At 40.8% G+C, this 24,482-nt stretch overlaps 1 protein-coding gene across 1 annotated transcript; it reads left to right on the top strand.

The window, feature by feature from the left end:
- Positions 1-1,307: 1,307 nt before the first annotated feature.
- Positions 1,308-23,743, top strand: LOC100891302. The gene is made up of 4 exons (XM_030988619.1): positions 1,308-1,448; positions 4,492-4,655; positions 13,766-14,049; positions 21,833-23,743. The coding sequence occupies exons 2-4, from the start codon at positions 4,573-4,575 to the stop codon at positions 23,635-23,637; spliced, it is 2,172 nt and encodes a 723-aa protein (XP_030844479.1). The 5' UTR covers positions 1,308-1,448; positions 4,492-4,572; the 3' UTR covers positions 23,638-23,743.
- The last annotated feature ends 739 nt before the right edge of the window (positions 23,744-24,482 follow it).

Below are 24,482 nucleotides of genomic sequence, written 5' to 3'. Positions count from 1 at the left end.
AACATAATGAAGAATTATAACTAGGAAAATTGCACATAAAACCTGTCAGTCAGATTTGAAGAAAATGATCATTAAGATTGTGACCAATGACCACACAGCATGCCGACCGTTTTCCACTCAGCTATTCAACTCATTTACCCAACCGCATATTCCCATGCCATGAAATTTTAGGGGATTCCCCGTGAGGTAATCCAACGCGCGCCCGCCGCGCCCGCATGATTTAGGGCGTGGCATTTAGTTTACTGCCTTATACTGTTACTACACGGGTGTACATTTCAATTCCAATGTCGCAGTCATTGCGTCGTATTTTCAGCTGATTTCTCAGTCACTATTGACGTAGAATCTTGATTTCCATCATCTGCCCAAGCTGTAGATACAAACAACTTTATTTATGAAATAGGAAACCATCATTCGCACCGATCCGATCCGCACAGCTCATCGTAGTTTCACTGCGTCACATGTATTTGCTTCCTTCTTCCCACCAGTACCACCCATTAGACTCCACACACATTGTGCAGTGCATGGGGACGAACGAGTGGCTTCCAAAACCTCGATATAGCCATAGAAAATTACCATCTTGTAAGTATGGGATGTTGTTGTTGTGTTGTTGTTGTGTTGTTGTGTTGTTGTTGTTGTTTAAGATTATAGGCCTAGGCGTTTATATCAGGAATATATAGGCTTTAATATCTTGTTAAAAACTGACCTTTTACACACGCATAGCTGCACTGCATTTCTGACTATTGATAGGGAAGCCAACAATGCTCAAAATACATGGGGGCGGTGCAGGCGCGTAGCCGGGGGGGGGGGGGGGGGGCAGGCGCCCCCTCCAAACGCCCGCCAAAAAAAAGGAAAGGAAGAGGACGTAGGAAGAAAAAGGATTAAGAGTCGAGAACCGTACAACGAATCGTCTTCTTTCTCTAATAATTTATGAAACATCAAAGCTTCCGCGTTTTGCACGGGAGTGGGGGAAACTGAATTCAGACAAGGGTTAAGAATGGTACAATGAATTGTCTTTTTTCTTTAATAATCTAATAAAACGTCAGAGCTTCCGCGCTACACGTGGAGGAAGGGGAACTTGTTTCGAACAAGGATTAAGAGTCGAGGACGGTACAACGAATCATCTTCTTTAATGAAACGTCAAAAGAAACTGAATTTAGATAAGGATTAAGAGTCGAGAACGGTCCAACGAATGGTCTTTCTCTAATAATTCAATAAGACGTCAAAGCTTTCGCGCTTCGCAAGGGAGGGGGGAAACTCCCCCCTCCCTGCACCCATCCCCCTAGGGATTCACACGCTTTGTGTGCTCATCGTAGTTTCACTGCGTCACATGTATTTGCTTCCTTCTTCCCACCAGTACCACCCATTAGACTCCACACACATTGTGCAGTGCATGGGGACGAACGAGTGGCTTCCAAAACCTCGATATAGCCATAGAAAATTACCATCTTGTAAGTATGGGATGTTGTTGTTGTGTTGTTGTTGTGTTGTTGTGTTGTTGTTGTTGTTTAAGATTATAGGCCTAGGCGTTTATATCAGGAATATATAGGCTTTAATATCTTGTTAAAAACTGACCTTTTACACACGCATAGCTGCACTGCATTTCTGACTATTGATAGGGAAGCCAACAATGCTCAAAATACATGGGGGCGGTGCAGGCGCGTAGCCGGGGGGGGGGGGGGGGGGGGGGGGGGCAGGCGCCCCCTCCAAACGCCCGCCAAAAAAAAAGGAAAGGAAGAGGACGTAGGAAGAAAAAGGATTAAGAGTCGAGAACCGTACAACGAATCGTCTTCTTTCTCTAATAATTTATGAAACATCAAAGCTTCCGCGTTTTGCACGGGAGTGGGGGAAACTGAATTCAGACAAGGGTTAAGAATGGTACAATGAATTGTCTTTTTTCTTTAATAATCTAATAAAACGTCAGAGCTTCCGCGCTACACGTGGAGGAAGGGGAACTTGTTTCGAACAAGGATTAAGAGTCGAGGACGGTACAACGAATCATCTTCTTTAATGAAACGTCAAAAGAAACTGAATTTAGATAAGGATTAAGAGTCGAGAACGGTCCAACGAATGGTCTTTCTCTAATAATTCAATAAGACGTCAAAGCTTTCGCGCTTCGCAAGGGAGGGGGGAAACTCCCCCCTCCCTGCACCCATCCCCCTAGGGATTCACACGCTTTGTGTGCTCACTACTGCCCCCCCCCTAAAATGAAATCCTGGCTACGCGCTTGGGGCGGTGGGCGATTCGCCTCCGTGAGCTACATAATCGCCTCCTTCAGGTTGCTGCAAAATTAAAAATCACTCCCATGGAATTATAAAATTAAAATTACTGTATCTTTTCTGTTATAACTTATATTGAGTTTCAATTTTTAAACCTTAAACCAATGGGCGCATTTTCAGAAACCTATCAAAAATTTGACCTGTAGCCTAACTCCTGCGTGGAGATACCGACTAAAACATACCCAAAATGAAGTAAATATTCATTAAATGTTCAAATAAAGATCATGAGTTAAAAGTTGTTATGTTTATTACCTGTTTTGTGTCAATTTTCTTGTTATTTTTGGAGTAGTTTTGGATAAATATTGATAATAGTATACACTTTTTCACAGGTTTCACGGCAAACCGCTGCACAATACAAGTATGTACCAATGGTGGGTTGTGGGCGCGCGCCTGTGTGAAGTTATCTACCGTAATCTGAGATGCACGGCCCTACGCATTATCAGTATCTGTGATATGGTGTTATATTGAAGCTCTAAAATTTTTAATTGTGCTTTAAAATGATCAAGAAGTGCCTCAAAAAAGTAAAAACCTTTGAGTGATCGGTTTGACCATACCAGTACTCGTTTTCCCCCAATAGACTATAGTGTTATGAAAACCGTTTGACAAATGCAAAATCTAATTTTGATTTTCAATCATAAATATCTTGATAATCAGACAGGCGATCGGCTTGTAAAAGTCATGGGGTTCCTGACTGACCTAAAGGTTTATAATTATCAATGCAGCATGAGCTAAAGGATCCACGTAGGTGTTGTATAAAATCTAATAACTCACTGATGTTAAAAAGAATAATTACAAAATTAAAATCTTTAGTCTACTATCAAACTTGATTACAGCCCCAACGGCATGATTGTGTGCATTTGTGTGTTATTTGTGTATTGACTATTCATGTGTGCAAGTGCTGCCTATTAGCACGTAGTGAAGTCTATCCGATAGGCGTCGGGCTGCAAGTGTACTTAATCGCGTTTGGGAGACTGACATCGGCGCGGGCGTAAGCCCGAGCGCCTATCATCACTGGTCAACTCATCATTATTCATATATGTGTATCGTATGTGTGACGAGCGTATTCTCATGCATGATTCATAAGTCTAGCCTTATTTGGTGATCGATCACTTTGATTCAACCAATCAAATATCATCTCCGCGTTTCGCATCGTTCATTGGCCTATTTTGGTCCATGCTACATAAATATTCATGAAAAAGCTTTGCAACATGGTACATAAAAGAAAATAAAACTTTTCGCATGCACCAGTGATGATAGGCACTCAGGCTGACCGCGCCAATGTTACTCTCCATATAAACGCGATTAGATTACTTGTAAAGCCCGACGCATATTGGATAGGCTACACGTAGTGCAGTGCTCGAGGTCAATTAGCATTGACTCGCTGTGCTGAAGTGTTTTGACAAGGCTATTTGCTCTTTTTTGTTGACCCTTCATTCTCTTAAATCAGATTTGTTGGTCGAACCCCCCTCCCCCTCATTTTGTTTATGTAATAAAAAAAAATTGTGCTAATGGGTGATCCATAAAAGGTACCCCCCCCCCCCCCCCCCCCCCCCCCCCCGACGGAGCCAAAAATCGATCAGTCAATTTTCAAAAATTTTGGAACAATTTTTTTTTTATATAATATGCTCTTCCCCACCCCCACCCCACCCCCCCCCCCACCTGCTTACCGGTATTCAGCGGCTGGCTGCGTCATTGTGAAATTTTTGTGCGATTTTCAAAATAAAAAAAAACCTTCGAAAAAATCCTGCATATGCGCCTGAGTACATACAATGTTTGTTGTCATTATTGAAATATGTTAATTTTTGCCATTCACAGCATCTGATATCACCACATGTGCTCTCTGTGTTAATTCCCATAATAGTCTATTTCTTTGTTTAACACCCTATTCACAATCAGAATAATCCCAATATGATATTCGATTAATTAGCTTAAATTGTAGCATGCACACTTGCACAGATGGGGAGACCCCTTCCCCTTCCCGGATATAAGCTAGATCTTTAAAATACATTTCAGCCCTGTTTATCTTTGAATAAAGATCAAGATTAAATTGCAATTAAGAGTCAAGTCAAGAGGCAAATATTTGGATGAGGGGGGGGGGGGGGGGAGTGAACCATGATTATATTTACACTGTACATACACGTATGCATGTCACTTATATGAGTAATTCGCATAGTAAATAGCAGAATCTCCTTTTTTCTTTTTTATTCAATTACAGGATGTCTTGCTGGGGTTACCATTCATGTACCTTTCCAGACGTGGACTGAGTTTCTGTCGAATGAGAAGGACATCTTGAACCATGGGTAGATTCTGCCATCTCTTTCTGCTCATGATTCTCCTGATGAGATCTGGTGATGTTGAAACCAACCCTGGACCAGACAGGTCAGTCTATTTATGTATTTGAAGCTTATTTCCTGTTCTTTATTGCAACCGTAATAACCAGTAGGGGCTTGTAACGATCACTCATGTAATCACGTTATCATGTTTTGAGTACTTTTGTAGATACAAGCTCTCCAATCTATGAAGTGTAGGGTTGACACTTATTTTTTTTTTACAGGCCAATAATTCACAAATATACTCGTGCTTTTGCAAATATATGCAACATGACTCTTTTTGTACTTAACCCTACATTTTATCACTTGAACAAAATACAAGTGACTGTTATTGAGACTAGGCATGACATATATTTCATAAATGTACTCCTTTCTTAGTTTACATGTACAGATGTACTCTTGGTTATCTTCAGTACCTTTGATGGCCGGCGCGGTGGGCGATCCGCCCACTGACTTTCAGTTGGAGTCGGCCTTCATGAACACGCCCTAAATCGTGGCACGCATGATTCTTTTGTGTTAGTCTCTTCTCAGTGACAATTTACTTGCATTTTTTAGATATCTGCCTCAAGGAGGACCATCACTGTTATTGTTTTGGAAAGATATTTCAACGAATTGTTGGGTCACGTAACCCAACACTTTGTAGATCAGATAGCGTATTCTACAAAAATTCTCAAAACGTGATAACGTCATTACGTGAGTGATCGTTACAAGCCAGCAGTATGTTTAGTAAAATAATTTTCTTATTATTAATGCGTAACACCACATACATATGTACATGCATGCTAATTTTTCTTATAATAATAATAATGAACATTTGTATAGCGCCTTTTCTACAAGTAGATACACAGCGCTTAATTAACATATACAATGAACAATTAACAAAATAGAAAGATGCTTAACAACATGTATGTATGTAACAATATAGGAATGAACAAAATAAAGGGTAAGACAGGTAATAGAAGAGCAAGAACAAGTGCTGGTAAGCGGGCATTAGTTAAACAAGTGTGTTTTGAGGTGTTTTTTGAAAGTCATTAGAGAATCAGCAGTTTGTACAAAATTGGGGAGATTGTTCCATGATTTTGGAGCAGTGGCTATGAATGCCCGCTTACCAGCATTGGTTCGACACCTGGTATCTAAAACTGTACGAGTGTTGGATCTTAGGTTGTAACTGGAGTGCCTAACATGAACGAGATCAGTAAGATATGAGGGAGAGAGATAGTGTAACGACTTAAAGACAAGGGTGGAGGTCTTGAAGAGCACTCGCTGTTGAATAGGAAGCCAATGCAGAGAGTTCAACAAGGGCGTGGTGTGTGTGCTCTTTGGTTGTTTGAAGATGAGGCGTGCAGACTGGTTCTGGAGAAGCTGAAGACGGTGAATGTTCTTTGCTGTTGTGCCACTCAACAAACTGTTACAGTAATCAAGACGAGATAAAACTAAGGCACGGACTGCAGCATGAGTGGTACTTTCGTCAAGATATTTTCTAATCCTGCATAAGTTCTGGATATGATATTTGACAGTCCTGACTACATTTGAGACGTGAACATCTGGCAGCATGAGGTTGTCAAAGACGACACCAAGAATACGCAGCTTCTTTGACGGTTTAATCACAGTCCCATCATGAAGAGTTAGAGTGAAGTTCTGGAGCAATCGTTGGTGGACTTTCGAAGCAAAGACTACTAACTCAGTTTTGTCTTGATTAAGTTTCAATTTGTTGGATGTCATCCACCTGTAGACATCTCTCATTGCATCCCGTAGTCTGCATGCAGCATGATCAACAGAGTCCTGGCTAGAAGGGTCGCATTGTATATACACCTGTATATCGTCGGCGTATACATGATAGCCTATGCCATGACTGTAAAGGATATCAGATACAGGTTTCGAGTAGAGCGTAAAGAGCAGCGGGCCCATCACCGATCCTTGCGGGACACCGAACTCCAACCTGGTGTCTAGTGATTTCACTCCTCTGATTCGCACATGTGATAGTCGGTTGCTCAGGTATGATCTAAACCAGTGCAGTGCTGTGCCAGAGACACCATATTCATCCCGAAGCCTTGTCAGCAAGATCGTGTGGTCAAGAGTGTCAAATGCAGATGACATATCTAGCGACAGTAGAATGACGCATTTCCGATCATCCAGAGCACATAGGATATCATTCTGAAGACTCACCAATGCAGTCTCAGTACTGTGATTTTTCCTATATGCAGACTGTTTAGGATCACCAAGGCTGTTGTCTTCCAAGTAGTTGGCTAACTGTGATGAGACGACTCTTTCCATAAGCTTGGCTACAAACCTTATGTTCGAAATGGGCCTGTAGTTTTTCATTCTTTCTTTGTCAAGTCCTGGCTTCTTCAAGACTGGTGTCACAGATGCTACACCTAGAGATGATGGCAGCAAAACAGGAAGGTGACGCTTCAGGAGCCACGTTGGAAGAGGATCCAAAGGACATGTCTTGTTGGGTGAGCGTTTGATCAGCCTCTGAACCTCCTCTGATGTGACCAACTGGAACTCCACGAATGAAGGGGCTGAGATTGCCATCATACCATTTGGATTGTCCAATTCGTCAACGTTTAAGTCATCTATACATCTCCGCAAGTCTCTGATCTTCTCACTGAAGAATGTGCAGAATGTAGAGGCAAGCTCAACTGATGAATCAGCATCTGGGAGAAATCGTTTACTCTTATTCAGAAGATGCTTCAGTTCTCTATACATGTCCTTTGGAGTACTTAGGGAAAACAGGTCATTGTAGTAGAACCGTTTAGCCCTTGACAGAGCTTCAGCTGCAGCAGCTTTAGCTTCACAGTAGGCCGATCGATCGCTATCGGGATTGACTTTAAGGGATTTACGCCATTTCCGCTCCTGTCTTCTGCGTTCACGTCTTGCAGCATCAACTTCATACAGGCGCATGGATATCCAGGACACGCTCCATGTCTCTGTCAAGATTGAGCACGCAACTGTTTACATCCTCCGCCAAGGGTTGATTGTCAAGGAAACTGGCAAGATCATCGGCAAACAACGTGTGATCAATGTTGCTGAATTTGCGATATTCCTGTGGCCGTTCATCTGTAGATGGTCTTTCACCACGGATCATGCAGCTCACGGCTACATGGTCGGACATGAGGCTCGGATCTGTACGTATGGAACAGAGAAGATTCTCATCTTCCCTCGCAATCACTACATCCAATGTATGGCCGTGTCGATGAGTTGGCTTTGATATGTACTGCTTGAGTCCTGCGGATTTCAGCGTATCTACAACGCGTGCGACATCAGGTCTCTCGGGACAGTCATAATGGACATTCAAATCACCTAAAAGCAGTAGCTTCCCAGGAGTCTGATTCATGTCATCGATGAAGCTGTCAAATTCTTCGAGGAACGTACCGTATTTGTCGACGTATAGGCCGCAGTATTTTTGGAAGAGAAAATATCAAAAAGTCGGGGTGCGGCCTATGCGGCGAAAGAGTAAAAATTTTTTTTTTTTTTTTTTTTTTTTTTTTTTTTTTTTTTTTTTAGTTTCGATTTATGGCGCTATGCCTGGCAATGTCTCCGAGCTCAGTAATCAGTGTGTTGACTCACCACTCGGAAACTACAACAACACTAAAATTTGACTGTCATCTTGGTTTGAAAGTAAACTTTCTAATAGATCTCAATATGTAGTTTATAATAATAGTTCCTCAAATTTTTCTCTATAACAAATGGTGTACCACAAGGTACACCACTGGTACCATAGGTACTTTATTGTTTTTAATTCACATTAATGATCTTACACATTCTTCTAAAAACGACATTGTTACTATTATTTGTGACAAGTTTACAAGCACAAATCAGCACCTTTAACTGCACCTCGATGTTAAATGAAGGTCATTCCACGCGTGTGTTTTCGGCAGCAAAACAACAACAAAACAAAAAAAAAAACGATTTTTTTTTTTTTTTTTTTTTTTTTTTTTATTTTTTATTTTTTTATTTTTTTATTTTTTTATTTATTTTTTTTTTTTATTTTTTTTATTTATTTTTTTTTAATGTCAAAATCGGGGTGCAGCCTATGCGGGGGTGCGGCCTTTACGCCGGCAAATACGGTAGATGTTTTCAGACCATTCGTGCTGGATGGTGGGGGACGGTACACAGCAACATAGTTCACCGAACGAGCTTTGTCTGTAATAATGCAGTGCTCAAATGTTGTAAAATGAGGATCAATAGTCACTTGATGTAGTTTCAGATCAGACCTGACCAGAGCACCAACACCTCCGCCACGAGCGCCAGTGCGTGGAACATTGGTGAAAGTATAACCAGGTGGTGTTACCTCAGCAATTACAGCGTCATCATTTTCAGTCAGCCATGTCTCTGTGACAAACATTACATCAACTTCGTTGGTGATGACATAGTCTTGAAGAAGAAGAGATTTATGTCTCAGTGAGCAAGCATTCCAGTGACATACATGCTGTACCCATAGGAAAGAAATGAGCCTGCCGCATACTCCTGCGGCAGACCTGCCGCAGACAGTCATCTTTTTCACATGCAAATTAGTTTTGCCGCAGACTTGCCGCATACTCTTTCAGTATGATGAAGAGTCTGCAGCAGGTCTGCCGCAGACTTGCCGCATACTCTTTCAGTATGATGAAGAGTCTGCGGCAGGTCTGCCGCAGACTTGCTGCAGACCTGCCGCATACTCTTTCAGTATGATGAAGAGTCTGCAGACTTGCCGCATACTCTTTCAGTATGATGAAGAGTCTGCGGCAGGTCTGCCGCAGACTTGCTGCAGACTTGCCGCATACTCTTTCAGTATGATGAAGAGTCTGCGGCAGGTCTGCCGCAGACTTGCTGCAGACTTGCCGCATACTCTTTCAGTATGATGAAGAGTCTGCGGCAGGTCTGCCGCAGACTTGCTGCAGACCTGCCGCATACTCTTTCAGTATGATGAAGAGTCTGCGGCAGGTCTGCCGCAGACTTGCCGCATACTCTTTCAGTATGATGAAGAGTCTGCGGCAGGTCTGCCGCAGACTTGCCGCATACTCTTTCAGTATGATGAAGAGTCTGCGGGGGGTCTGCGGCAGGTCACTAATTTGCATGTGAAAAAGATGACTGTCTGCGGCAGGTCTGCCGCAGACTTGCTGCAGACTTGCCTCATACTCTTTCAGTATGATGAAGAGACCTGCTGCAGACCTGCCGCATACTCTTTCATATCCAGTACGTGGCAATAAAGTATGCATGTAGAAGAACCAGTGATAAACTGATTGATACTTCATAATCAATATTGGCAATATCGATATTACCAATTAGGTAATACCAATATATATCGATATTACCAATTAGGTATATTCTATTCTCAATTGTATTAACTTCATCACATTGATCATTTGAAGTGTATTCAAGAGTAACATTTAAAGTGACACAGGCTCGTACACATATATATACTAAATATGTATATTGTTTCTTGGTTAGTAATCATAGTTTCTTGGTTAGTAATCAATATATCTATTGCTTAAACGTGAATGGAATTGTAACATGATCAGACAAAATAATCTATTGGTTAATAATGGCAAAAGGAAAATAGAAATCACAAAAATGATGTGCATTGTCTTAATTTGCTTAACAAATGATAAATGTATTTTTCTGTCACACGTGTAAAGTAATAATGAATATGCATGAGATGATTGGTTTCAATTGGCCCTATTAGACTTTAATGGGATTTCCTGTGGCAGACCTGCCGCAGACTGTTCCTGTGGCGTACTGGTATGCGGCAAGTCTGGAGCAAAGTTTCGCCCTGCCGCAGATCTGCCGCAGACTGTTCCTGTGGCATACTAGTATGCGGCAAGTCTGGAGCAAAGTTTCATCCTGCCGCAGATCTGCCGCAGACTGTTCCTGTGGCATACTAGTATGCGGCAAGTCTGGAGCAAAGTTTCATCCTGCCGCAGATCTGCCGCAGACTGTTCCTGTGGCATACTAGTATGCGGCAAGTCTGGAGCAAAGTTTCATCCTGCCGCAGACTGTTCCTGTGGCATACTAGTATGCGGCAAGTCTGCAGCAAAATTTCATCCTGCCGCAGATCTGCCGCAGAATGTTCCTGTGGCATACTAGTATGCGGCAAGTCTGCAGCAAAATTTCATCCTGCCGCAGATCTGCCGCAGACTGTTCCTGTGGCATACTAGTATGCGGCAAGTCTGCAGCAAAATTTCATCCTGCCGCAGATCTGCCGCAGACTGTTCCTGTGGCATACTGGTATGCGGCAAGTCTGCAGCAAAATTTCTTTCTGCCGCATACTTCGGCATACTCTTTGCCGCAGACTAAAAGTCTGCGGCAGGTCTGCGGCAGATCTGCGGCAGGTCTGCGGCAGGTCTGCGGCAGGTCTGCGGCATACTTTTCACTTTCCTATGGGTAATGTTTCATTTCCGACATTTGCATCAATAACAACATTGGAAGAGTCAATTCCCGTTGACCTCACTAGTTGTTTCCTTCTTGCTCTGTTACCAGCTCGGCAACCTCGATACCTCAGAATGCCATTTTCCTTCAGTAGGGATAGTACATCTGCTGATGGTGTGACCTTAGCACATCTTGAATGTCTCAATGCAATCAGGCTGGACCTTGAATACCGGAGACCATGAATGGGCTTTGTCTCCATTGTTGAAGGGCTTTGATGCACGGTCCAGTGTCTATTCAGACATAAGACTCTAAAATGGTCAAAGTCTTTGTCAATATTGCTATTCAAAATGCAGTCCTTTGAACCTCCGCATAATAGGTGCTCTGTACTGTAGCTTAACACTGCTAGCAGTACAAGTGAATGTGCAGCAAAATCAGTCGAAAACATATCCTAAAATCTCGCTTTAATCATTCATGAAAAACCACTCAAACACTGTCCAGTAGGATGACAAGGTCCCAAAATGAATGTTGATATAAAAATTGAAGGCAATAGTAGTCAGGAAACACATATAGTAACACAAAATCAGGAGAGCATCCTGAAAGTGGCAGCAGTAGTAAACAGCGCCTTCATCATAACTTCTTCCATATTTCAGTGAACTGGCTGCTTAATGAGGTATTTTGCCTTATGTGTATATCAGAGATGCCAACCCTCCCGATTTCATCGGGAGGCTCCCGATAATTCACCCCAACTCCCGACCTTACGATTTCCATCCTTATCCTCCCGATTTATTTTAAAAAAAAAAAAAAAAAAAAAAAAAAAAAAAAAATCATTTTTTTTTTTTTTTTTTTTTTTTTTTTTTTAATTATGATTTTTTTTTTTGGCGCTTATCAGTATAAATATCTGTGAATTGAATGAGAAATATCGTCTGCTAACTTTAGCATGTAGTAATTCCACTATGTTAAAAGACAAATTAAGAGTAGCGAAAGATTGTTTCAGCATATGGATCGCTGTATCCAATGCGTGGATATTGACACAGAATCCAAATGGCGGAAATTTCAGCAAAAGAAGATCAAGAAATGGTCTCAGAAGTATAAGACCGAATACAGTACCAAGTACCCGTGTATTTGGAAGTCTGAAAGGAATTCATCATGCATTTTGTACAATTTGTATGTTATTTTTAAAAAAAGTGGGAATTATTTAACTAAATTAAATACACATGTAAAATGCTCCAAAATAAGGCTCAGATTGCACCAGAGAGCATCTAGAACCCCAGAGCTTCCAGGGCCCTAAGGCGGGCCCTGGACCTAGGCCGCATGGGTCGGGCGCTACGCGCTCGAGATGTGCGCTATGCGCACATTATTTGGTGTCGGTTCAAATCCTCCCTATTTCTGTTTTCCAAAAGTTGGCATCTCTGGTATATGCCTCAATATACCTTTAAAGGGCCCATGACATCGAAATACAACTGTATTCCTGTTGGTGTGCAGTCCTGAAACATTTGTTTTTCAAACTTGCTAAGCTCCACCCCAAAAATCTATGAAACAAAATAACAAATTCAGAAGTATACATATAAAAAAATCAGTACATGTAGCTTAATAAAATCAGGTAGGTATATGCGCATGAGCCTGCCGCATACTCCTGCGGCAGACCTGCCGCAGACAGTCATCTTTTTCACATGCAAATTAGTTTTGCCGCAGACTTGCCGCATACTCTTTCAGTATGATGAAGAGTCTGCAGCAGGTCTGCCGCAGACTTGCCGCATACTCTTTCAGTATGATGAAGAGTCTGCGGCAGGTCTGCCGCAGTATAAATATCTGTGAATCAGTATAAATATCTGTGAATTGAATGAGAAATATCGTCTGCTAACTTTAGCATGTAGTAATTCCACTATGTTAAAAGACAAATTAAGAGTAGCGAAAGATTGTTTCAGCATATGGATCGCTGTATCCAATGCGTGGATATTGACACAGAATCCAAATGGCGGAAATTTCAGCAAAAGAAGATCAAGAAATGGTCTCAGAAGTATAAGACCGAATACAGTACCAAGTACCCGTGTATTTGGAAGTCTGAAAGGAATTCATCATGCATTTTGTACAATTTGTATGTTATTTTTAAAAAAAGTGGGAATTATTTAACTAAATTAAATACACATGTAAAATGCTCCAAAATAAGGCTCAGATTGCACCAGAGAGCATCTAGAACCCCAGAGCTTCCAGGGCCCTAAGGCGGGCCCTGGACCTAGGCCGCATGGGTCGGGCGCTACGCGCTCGAGATGTGCGCTATGCGCACATTATTTGGTGTCGGTTCAAATCCTCCCTATTTCTGTTTTCCAAAAGTTGGCATCTCTGGTATATGCCTCAATATACCTTTAAAGGGCCCATGACATCGAAATACAACTGTATTCCTGTTGGTGTGCAGTCCTGAAACATTTGTTTTTCAAACTTGCTAAGCTCCACCCCAAAAATCTATGAAACAAAATAACAAATTCAGAAGTATACATATAAAAAAATCAGTACATGTAGCTTAATAAAATCAGGTAGGTATATGCGCATGAGCCTGCAGGTACTGACAGTGCTCAACTGTAGGAGCTAGCTAGTGTACATATTTGTAGCCGGGCTGGAGTAGTTTATTTTTCCATGTAGTAAGATGTACTGTCTGTTTTGCCCAAAGCCAAAGGCTCGACATCAAGAACTGAACTAAACTTACAAAGTATGAAGATGGTGCTTAAATGAGTGTACAGTAGGGGCTACAACACAATAAGAGATACTTATCAGATATTTATGAGATGCTTGACAATTTTTTTAAAAATACAGGATTGTCAGTGAGAAGGAATTCTTAAAGCTGTCCAAGCAAATTGAACCTAGCTACTACAAAGAGGTGGGCATTAACCTGGACATCTCCACCGCAGAGCTTGGTCAAATCAAGGAACGTAGCCAAAATACCAGTGATGCATTAATGACAGTGTTCATGAGCTGGAGAGACAAACAGCCTCCAGGCACAGACATCAGGGCTCTTCTTGCAGAGGAATTAGAAAGCAGTGACTTAGGGTCCCTCTCTGGCAAACTACTCGCTGGCAGTCTAGTCCCAAAACGGACAGGTGAGAATAAGAAGGAAATCATGTCGGCTGCCCGCAAGAAAGCCTTTACTGCCATTGATAATATATTGCTCTTGCAGGCAGCCAACAAACACTGATTTGACACTTTCTCATTTGGTACAAATAGTGTTACTTATAGCAGGATATCCCAGTAGACGAACAGCCCATGAGACTGATACTGCCGGTCTGGCGAACCCTAAAAATAGCTGTCAGAACACCCATGACATGTCAGTCCTTGGGTCATTGGTCTCATGGGCCTTCTGACAACTTTTTAGATGGTTCGCTAGACTTTATTGTCGGTCTTGTGGGCCGTTGGTCGCATGGGCTGTGGTCAATAATACATGGTTGCAGACCCACTCACTTTGTGCTGTGTATTAAAGGGAGATGATGAAATTAGTATTACATGAAGCTCAGGGAATAATTTTCCTCAAATTTTTTGATTAGCAATTTCAGCCGATGGATAAATATTTCAAATGAAATTCTGTACATTTCTATGGAAGAAAACTGCTACACAAAAGATTTTTTGTATAGCAGTCATGCAAAAATGCATAGCAAATTGCGATGCGATACCAGGAAAATTATTCCCTGAAGCTGTACAAAGAATGTCATTCAAATTTCATGCTCGTCTTTTGACACCAAGTTTATGAAAATTGTACCATTACAGAGTCGTTTTATCTTTTGTGACCTACCTTATGTCCGCCCTAAAATGGAGATTTTCAGATTTTCGAGTACAAAACAAAAGAAAACTACATTTCTCTCAGTTCTTTCTATATCGCGTGGAATTGTTCTTTGAGCTGCAATTCATTAGGTTTATAAAGTTCATCATTATGGTCTATACTGTAAGCGATGGAAATTAATGATATTTACATGTTATGTATAGATACATAAATAGACATGTATACGTTCATACAAAAAGACAAATTCTATGGGTATACTTTTAAGTTAGAAAACAAACATAGACATGTGCCATGCATCAACAATACCGTGTGAGTCAAAAAAAAGTTTACACCTAGAAAATTGCTTATTATTTTAAAAATCTCTACATACTACATAGTGATGAATTCAAAAAATATATCCTATCAGGTTGCTGTAGTGATAGCTACATGTAGTTTAACAGAGTCTGCAAATACAGACTAGCATGTATTATAGAATGACCTGCAACCCATGACTCATGCCAGGTCATGTTATGAAACAATGAGTACTTGTACAGGAGATGCCTACAAAGATGTCTGACTGACATAGAGCCTCAATAAAGCTATACAACTTATTAGTTCAATCAAAGCTCTCCAACTGGTCTTTTATAAGAACATAATATGGTGTCAGAACTTAGCAGCCAGTGTTTGTGCTGAGCAACCCAGTATAGTATATACATGGAGGAATCATTGAAATCAGGCCAGTTCAATCCAATTCTTTGTGATGTGAGAGATGATTAGAGTCTAAGTGTATGTCCAGTGAATTTAGTTATGTCCATAATAGTTAGCACTGTCGTTGTATGGATTGGAGTGCATAGTTCTGTGCCGGGCCAGTTCCAGTATAACGGGCAGTAAGCGTGACATATATGGTACATGAACATACAGAATAACTCAGTGAAAGTTAATAGTTGAGCTTAAAGTAATTGTTGCAAAGATACAAAAAGAAAAAGCTAATTGTTATGCTGTTCATGTGAGTGACTACACTAGGCTAAGAAACAAAAAGAAACAAAATGGCAAATCTCAGTCAACCTCCTCCACTCGACTTAAAGGGAAATATTTCCGAGAACTGGAGAAGATTTAAACAGAAATTCACTCTATACAATGTTGCCTCAGGAATGTCTGAAAAAGATGAAAAGTTACAAACATCAATGCTTCTACACGTGATTGGCGATGCTGCCTTGGAATTGTATAATACATTTGTATTTGCTGAGGGTGAGAACATGAAGCTTGAGAAAGTGTTGAACAAATATGAGGAATATTGCATGCCGAAACGTAATCTAACGTATGAGAGACATAGATTTTTCACAAGATCTCAGTTAGTGCATGAGAGTGTTGATCAGTACGCAACAGAATTGCGGAGTCGTGCTCAGTCATGTGAGTTTTCCATGTTGAAAGAGAGTCTTATCCAGGACAGAATTATCTGTGGTATTTTAGACGATGGTCTAATAGAACGTTTGTTGAGGCAAGATGATCTTACTTTGGTTAAAACGTTGCAAGTATGTCGTGCGGCTGAACAAACTCGAACGCAGGCACAAGCGTTGAGTTCCGCAGGGGAAAACGCCTCAATTCCGGTAGATTCTTTCAGCAAGTCTAAGAAGAAATTTCCTGGTTCAAAGTCAAAACGGTCAGAACCTCAAGGTCGTACTAAAAGTGATGCATGTAGCAGGTGCGGAAACCGACATAGCAAAGACAAATGTCCCGCACAAGGTCAAACATGCAAAAAGTGCAGTAAACAAAATCATTTTGCTAAATGTTGTAAAACCCCAGTAGCCAAGGTCAATGAACTGCAGCACTTGGAGGTAGATTCAGAAGGTTTCATGATTTGCTCTGTTGAATCAAAAGAATCCAAGGATGAATGGATAGTTAATCTACTAGTCAATAACCAGCCGGTTGACTTCAAGGTTGATACTGGTGCTCAGGCGAATCTTCTTCCTGAGACAGTATTTCACAAATTGAAACCAAAACCAAAGCTACAAAAAGCCAAAGTGATGTTGACAGGATATTATGAGACAGATATCCCGGTCAAAGGTCGTTGTTGTGTACAAGTTGAGTACAAAGGGATCAAACGCAATGTGCCGTGTCTAGCCATTCCTGGAAATCGTCAGCCTTTGTTAGGATTACGGACAAGTGAAGACTTGTATTTGGTGAAACGGGTGTATCATGTTGAGAAACAAACTGAACACGGAACGGGTAAAAGTGTAGTTCAAGACTATCAAGATGTGTTTGTAGGTCTAGGTTGTCTTCCTGGTAAACACCACATCAAATTGAGAGAGGATGCACATCCTGTTCAGCATGCATGTCGCAAAGTTCCATTTCCACTTAAAGATAAACTCAAAGACGAGTTAGATAAGATGGAACGAATGGACGTAATCACACGAGTTGATGAGCCAACTGATTGGGTTTCTTCTCTCGTGGTGGTGATGAAAAAGAATGGTCAGCTCAGGGTCTGTCTAGATCCAAGAGACCTGAACTGAGCAATCAAAAGAGAACACTATCAATTGCCATCAAGAGCTGAAATAACTGCACATTTTGCAGGAGCCAAATACTTCAGCAAGTTAGATGCATCTAGTGGTTTTTGGCAGATCCAACTAGATGACGAAAGCTCCAAGCTTTGTATGTTTATCACGCCATACGGAAGGTACAAGTTCTTGAGACTACCTTTTGGTATTTGTAGTGCTCCGGAAGTCTATCACAAGATAGTGCACCAACTGTTTGCACACATTCCGGGAGTTAACACAATGATGGATGATGTGATTGTATGGGGAACTACCCAACAGGAGCATGATGACAGGTAATTGAGAGAGGTTCTCAGCATTGTGAGAAAAATGAATCTCAAGTTGAACAAAGACAAATGCGAGTTCAATGTCAAGAAGCTCACATTCATTGGTGACTTGATCAGTGATCAAGGAGTTCAACCTGATCCAAAGAAAGTGTCTGCTATCTTGAACATTGAGAGACCGAAATGTCGGAAAGATGTCCAACGGTTCTTGGGTATGATCATTTACCAAGGGAAGTTCAATCCAGATCTGTCGACTAAGTCAGCAGCGCTGAGACATCTACTAGACAAAAAGATTGTATGGACATGGGATCATGCACAAGAGGATGCATGGAATCACCTGAAAAAAGCTCTGATACAAGAGCCAGTCCTACATTTCTATGACTGCATGCAAGAAACCAACCAAGCTGTCAGCAGACGCATCAAAGGATGGTATTGGTGCAGTGCTACTACAGCAATATGATCAAGATTGGGTTCCGATCGCATATGCATCTAGATCAATGACTGATGCAGAGACTAGATATGCACAGATCGAGAAAGAATTGCTGGCAATCACATACGCATGTGAAAGATTCCATCAATACATCTATGGACAACAAGTAGAAGTGGAGACTGATCACAAGCCACTTGTTCCACTGTTTGTAAAGTCACTGGGTGACTGTCCCCTACGCATTCAAAGGTTACTCATCAGGGTACAGAGATATGATCTCAAGGTCTTGTACACGCCTGGAAAGTACATGTATACTGCTGATACATTGTCCAGAGCAGTAGATCCAAAGGCTGAGTTGAATGCTGAAAGTGAGGAAGATATCAGAGTCTACGTAGATGCTATTGTCAAGAGCATGCCAGTTACATCGAACAAACGAAATCAGATTGTCGAAGAGACAAAGAAAGATGATCAACTGCAAGAGCTGCTAGGCATCATCAGAGATGGTTGGCCGGAAACGAAGCAGTAATGTCCAGTTAGAGTCAGGGAATACTGGAACATCAGGAGTGAACTCTCTGAAGCAGATGGCATCATCTTCAAAGGCAGCAAAATAGTGGTTCCCACTACTATGAGAAGGTTCATGCTAAACAAAATCCATGAAGGACACTTAGGCACCGAGAAGTGTAAGAAACGTGCTAGAGAAGTCATCTATTGGCCCAGAATCAACATAGACATCACTGAAATGGTCCAAAGTTGTACTTCATGCCTAATGAACAGACCAAAACAGCAAGCTGAAAGTCTACATCCTCATGACGTGCCGAACCGCCCGTGGGAAAAAGTTGCTGTTGATTTGTTCACGCTGAACAATAGAGAGTACATGGTCATCGTCGACTACTATTCACAGTTCATTGAAGTATGTACTATGACTTCTACTAGTAGCAAGGCCGTGATCAACCACATGAAAGCAGTATTTGCTCGCCATGGAACGCCATGTGAGCCGATGTCGGATAATGGTCCTCAATTTGCAAGCCAAGAGTTCCAGAGCTTTGCAAAAGAATGGGATTTTCACCATACTACATCGAGCCCATAATATCTGCAATCCAATGGCCTCGCAGAGAATGCTGTGAAGATTGTAAAGAAACTCATATTGAAGTCACAGCACAGTGGACAGGATATCCACTAGCATGCGGAAAGCTCCGGCAGAACTCTCCTACAATCGTCGACTTCGATCGAATCTCCCCATGCTTGACAGTCTACTCGACAACCAACAGATCAATACTCGATCAGTGAGGGGAAGAAAGGAGGAGCATAAGGTGAAGCAAAAAGAGCGATTCAACAAACATGCTCGAGACTTGTCAAAGCTAAAGCCTGGAGATCATGTCATACTCCAAGACATGAAAACCAACACCTGGTCGAAACGTGGTATTGTCAGGTCTGTCCAAGATCGAAACAGATCATACCAGATCGAGACAGAAACAGGAGAGATACGTCGCAGGAACAGACGTCACCTCAGGCCAGTCCCACGTCAACAACACAGGATGACTTCGAGCTAGATGACACTGCAGAAGCTACAGAGCAACCAGCATCTGAAGAAAGCTCAACTACGTCATCAACCAGAACCAGAAGCGGACGAGTGATTAAACCGCCAGATCGCTTGAACTTGTAAATAAATGAAAGCGAACTACAGAGAAAGACTTTCGCGTTTTGTAAATAGTTTATAGTTACAGAGTTCAACTTGGACTTTAAAACATAACTGCAGGATTGCATGAGCATGATATATATATTTGCATGTTATAGTTTAAAAATATAACCGGATTTAAATAGTCACTTTGATTACAAAAATCAACAGATATCACTCAACCTCAACGGAGAATTCCAGTTTCGCGAATCGCAACCTTGAAAGATATGGACTGTCGCGTAATAAGTTATATATTTGAAAGCGACAGTACTCCAGCTTTAAGGGACAGAATAATGCCCTAGTACAGTCGAGAGTGTACAAATAGTCCACCCTGTCACTCTGTACAGTTTAAGAAGTTTTATATATGTATATGTAAACCTGTTTTAAAGAAGGGAGGTGTATATATAGCTACATGTAGTTTAACAGAGTCTGCAAATACAGACTAGCATGTATAACTAAATATAGAATGACCTGCAACCCATGACTCATGCCAGGTCATGTTATGAAACAATGAGTACTTGTACAGGAGATGCCTACAAAGATGTCTGACTGACATAGGGCGCGTTCATGCTTGATTTTGATGGCCAGAATCAGGCATCTGTTACGCGTTTAGTTTAAAACACGGTTGCGTCTTAGCTCACTTTTGTAGAATCACCGAAAAACGGCGATCACGATCGCCGATCGTAAACTCACAAAAAGATGCGTTTACAATTTGTAAACGCGTTTAAATGGGGTCAACGCACTGACCTCTAGTGGGTCTACGTAGCATGCACAGTGAAGGTTTGCGAATCCAGCTGGAAGACCAATTAAGGCCACACACTGAGAATTGCCTGGGGGAGCCAGAGAAGTAAGCATGAACACTACATCGTGGAACTGCGATCACGATGAGCGTTTACGATGAGCGTTTCAGATCGCTCATTCTGCCTTCAAAATTTAAGCATGAACGCAGCCATAGAGCCTCAATAAAGCTATACAACTTATTAGTTCAATCAAAGCTCTCCAACTGGTCTTTTATAAGAACATAATAGTTGCACTTACTACAACTAGGTCGAGTGTGGCAAATGTAGATTAATGTCTTCCAAAGAACATTAGTGCTTTGTATGGAAGGGATTTGAACCCCATACCTCATGGCTCATTGTCCGTAGAGTTATCCACTGGACCACAAACTCCTCTACATGATCCATGGTTGATGCCCATTAATTTAGAATGTACATTATTTATATGATTGATTTTAATATAGAGCTACATTTATGTTTGAGAATTAAATAAACAAAGAAGGAACGATAGCTTTGTCCATTATTTAAACACATTTTTTCATATTGCCTAAATGCTATACCGTGTGAGTAAAAAAAAAGTTTACACCTAGAAAATTGCTAATTATTTTAAAAATCATCTATGAACAGTAAATTATTATACATCTTATGAAAGAGTGTTTAATCCCAAATCATTTGGTATCATTTTTGTGTTGTTTGTGTTCATGCTTGGATGAACATGTTGCATTGTTTGTGAGAGTGCAAAAATCGCTTTGCGCCAAACAGCATATATGGGATTAGCGCAGTGAGAGAATGAATTGAATGTATCAAATGAAATGCATTGCATATGCTTTTGCAGAAGCAAAAGTCACACACACTCGCGCTCAAATGTTCATTGATATTTGATATTTGATATGTGTTGCATGATTCATTTTGGTAGGGATGTTATTTGGATCTGCAAAGACCGAATTAATAACCAAATCCTAATTGTTTTTATTCAAACATCACACAAGCAACTTTGGCGCAAATCGCTTTTTGCACTCTCGCAAACAATGCCTCCTGTTCATTCAAGCGTGAACACATATACCACACAAAAATGATACCAAATGATTTGGGATAAAACACTCTTTCATAAGATGTATAATTATTTACTTCCATAGATGATTTTTTTAATAATTAGCAATTTTCTAGGTGTAAACTTTTTTTTATCTCACTCTGTAGTATACATGTATGATGTGTAAAAAGGAAATTGCAAATACAATAAATTATCATCAGTTCTCATTAAATCTTGGTCCAGAGAACGCCCTGAAACAGCAGGACTAGAAAAATGAAAATTTAAAGTTGACAAAGAATAAATACTTCAGAAAATTTGTTCTTGTATTCATGTGTATGTTATAAATATCCTCAAATAAAAAATTGATATTCAGGAAAAAATGCCACTCTTATGTTATTAATTTATAGGTGCACCTATTACAATGCCAGGATCGCACAGCCTGGGATCACACACCCAACCACTTTCTCCTGACCTGATCAAGAGATGTGCAGATGATTTCAAATTTAAGTACCGGACAACTCTCTGTAAGATCAGAGCTGATCCTCTCATCCCAACTTCCATTGTACAATTGAACGACATGTACACAAACCTCGTCCTGGAAAAAGAGTATCGACATCGCACGCGACCACTTGAGTACACGGATCTCTTTGATCTAGAAGTCAATGGCGAGTTCCCCAAGCGGATCATGGTTCAAGGAGAGGCTGGGACTGGAAAGACAACATTCTGTGCTAAGATTGCCTGGGACTGGATAAATGACAGTCCAGTTGTCCCAAAGTTTGTGTGGGTGCTTGTAGTCCCTTTTCGTGAAGCCAAGCAATTCACGATCGGTGAGATTGCCAAGTCGTATCTCTCCAAGGATAACCCAGCAACAGCCTGCCAGATCACTGAGTACATCCGTTCAAATCCAAAAGATGTATTCATGGCATTTGATGGATTAGATGAGTTTGATGGCAAGGTTGTGAAGCAAAAGAACGCTGGTTCTAAGTCAGAATGTCACCAGCCAAAGTCTGCTGATCAAACCAAGGCAAGATCCAAATCAAAGATGAACAAGAATGTGCGGCAGAAGTTAATGCAGCCAAAGTCATCAAGCCCAACAAGTGCCACTTTGCAGCCAAGAGTCAACAGTGCAGAGGCAAGTGGAAGTTCTTCAAAGAGAGGTGAAATTGCACTCAGAGACATTCTTTGTTCAGATGAACTTGCCTCTTGCCCGGTGTTGGTGACAAGTCGCCCATGGAAGGTCATGGAGATTAGATGGGATGATTGTCTGAGCAAACAGTACACTTTCATGCATGTGAAAGGATTTAGCAAGAAGAATTTGGAGGTTTACATTCACAAGTACTTTCAAGATGATGGGGTCACAGCAGATCAGCTTATCCAATTAACCAAAGACAATAACATCATATCTGAGAATATGGCCCCGTATCCTATCTACATAGCTATGCTCTGTTTTATGTGGAGAGAACTTGGTGACGAAAAACAAGAAAAGTTTAAGTCATTACAAACTTTTTCTCAAATATTTGATGAAATGTTTGAGTTCTTGAAGGTGCATTATGCTCAGAAAAATATCACAGATTTAAACAGCCCATCTTTCCAAGCCTATCGCTCTGGAATCGAGAAGCTCATGAAACCAGTTGCCAAAGTTGCCTTCCTTGGGCTACAAGAAAACACCCTTATTTTCAAAGAAGGTGATTTCGAACAGTGCTCAGACTCTATTGAAACAGCTTGCAGAGTAGGGGTGTTGTCTCAGGAGAAAAAATTGTCATCAATAAATGATAAGAGCAGTCCGTTCGTGCAGTCTACTATCTTCTTTCCACACAAACTCTTTCAGGAGTACATGGCTGGGGTCCATCTTGCTTCCCTGTATGAACTAGATCACAGTGAATTCAACAGGCTGATTGAGCAAGTAGTGCTGCCTAGGAAAGAAGAGTTTAGACATCTCCTTTACTTCACTGTATCACGGGACAAAATCATTGCAAACCATATCATGAAATGCATGGTACAGGGTAACACCCCAGACCGAACGGAGATGGATTTCTTAGTTGATGTATTCTTCGAGAGTCAGGACCGAGATACCGCAGCCTTGTTGAGGGGTGGAAAGTCATCTCTAACATTAAACCTTTCTATGACAGCACACACCATAGCAGGTTACATGTATGTATACACCAGACTTGTATGTGCAGATATGGTAAGTTTGATATCTTACATACATTAATAAGTATTATCATTTAAAGGGGCCGTCCACCCTGAAAAGGAGCAGAAGATTAAACAGGTCATTGATAGTTTGATTAAATGAAAATTTTGAAAAATGATTTAAATGATTTAAAATTCATAACTTTCCCATTTAAAATTGGATATTGCTCAAACTTACAGTATTTAGTTTCTCCCTTTTTTCTGATTTTATTTAAAACCAACTTTATATCAGGGTGGACTTCCCCTTTAATTGCAAATCCATCAGGCATCTGTAGACATGCATTTTTTAAGAATGGGTCTTGATATGCCTAATTCCACCCTCTATCATCCATGATCTAATATAACTGATAATCCGTGATATAATCAAATCATTCACTTTTTTGGTCTTGCCTGCATAGCAAAAGCGAGGGGTAGGCACTGCGATTCCAGTGACAGCGGCAGGGACGTCAACATTAAAACTTAACCTTGGTTAAGATTGTGAATTTGTAATATAATTTTGAAACAATAAGTTCTTATTCAATGAAATTTGGCCTAAAGGATTATCAAGTATTCCCAATCATTCAAGTAGAATTTCAGGTCACAAAGTAAAGGTCAAAGGTCATTTCAGGTCACCAAACTTTAATAGACTATGTTGTGGCATCATCATCAAAACTTAACGAAAGGTTAAGATTTTGAATTTTTATCATAATTTTGAAACTATACATTCCTATTCCATGAAACTTGAACATAAGGGTTATCAAGTATCACCAACCATGTGAGTAGTCTTTAGGTGACAAAATCTAGGTCAAATGTCATTTCAGTTCTGCAAACTTAGATTTTGTTGTGGCATCAACATCAAGATTTTGAAATTTTAGCATAATTTCAAAA

The sequence above is a fragment of the Strongylocentrotus purpuratus genome, unplaced genomic scaffold (assembly GCF_000002235.5).
Source record: "Strongylocentrotus purpuratus isolate Spur 01 unplaced genomic scaffold, Spur_5.0 spur5_scaffold_17, whole genome shotgun sequence".
NCBI classification, from domain to species: Eukaryota; Metazoa; Echinodermata; class Echinoidea; order Camarodonta; family Strongylocentrotidae; genus Strongylocentrotus; species Strongylocentrotus purpuratus.
This window is presented reverse-complemented; position numbering and strand designations above follow the sequence as displayed.

Bases quoted from the DNA above. Each gene is read 5' to 3' on its own strand.
- LOC100891302 (XM_030988619.1), top strand. From the start codon at position 4,573: ATGGGTAGATTCTGCCATCTCTTTCTGCTCATGATTCTCCTGATGAGA. The intron at 4,656-13,765 runs GTCAGTCTATTT...TTAAAAATACAG, and splicing joins ACCAACCCTGGACCAGACAG to GATTGTCAGTGAGAAGGAAT. The intron at 14,050-21,832 runs GTGAGAATAAGA...ATTAATTTATAG, and splicing joins TCTAGTCCCAAAACGGACAG to GTGCACCTATTACAATGCCA.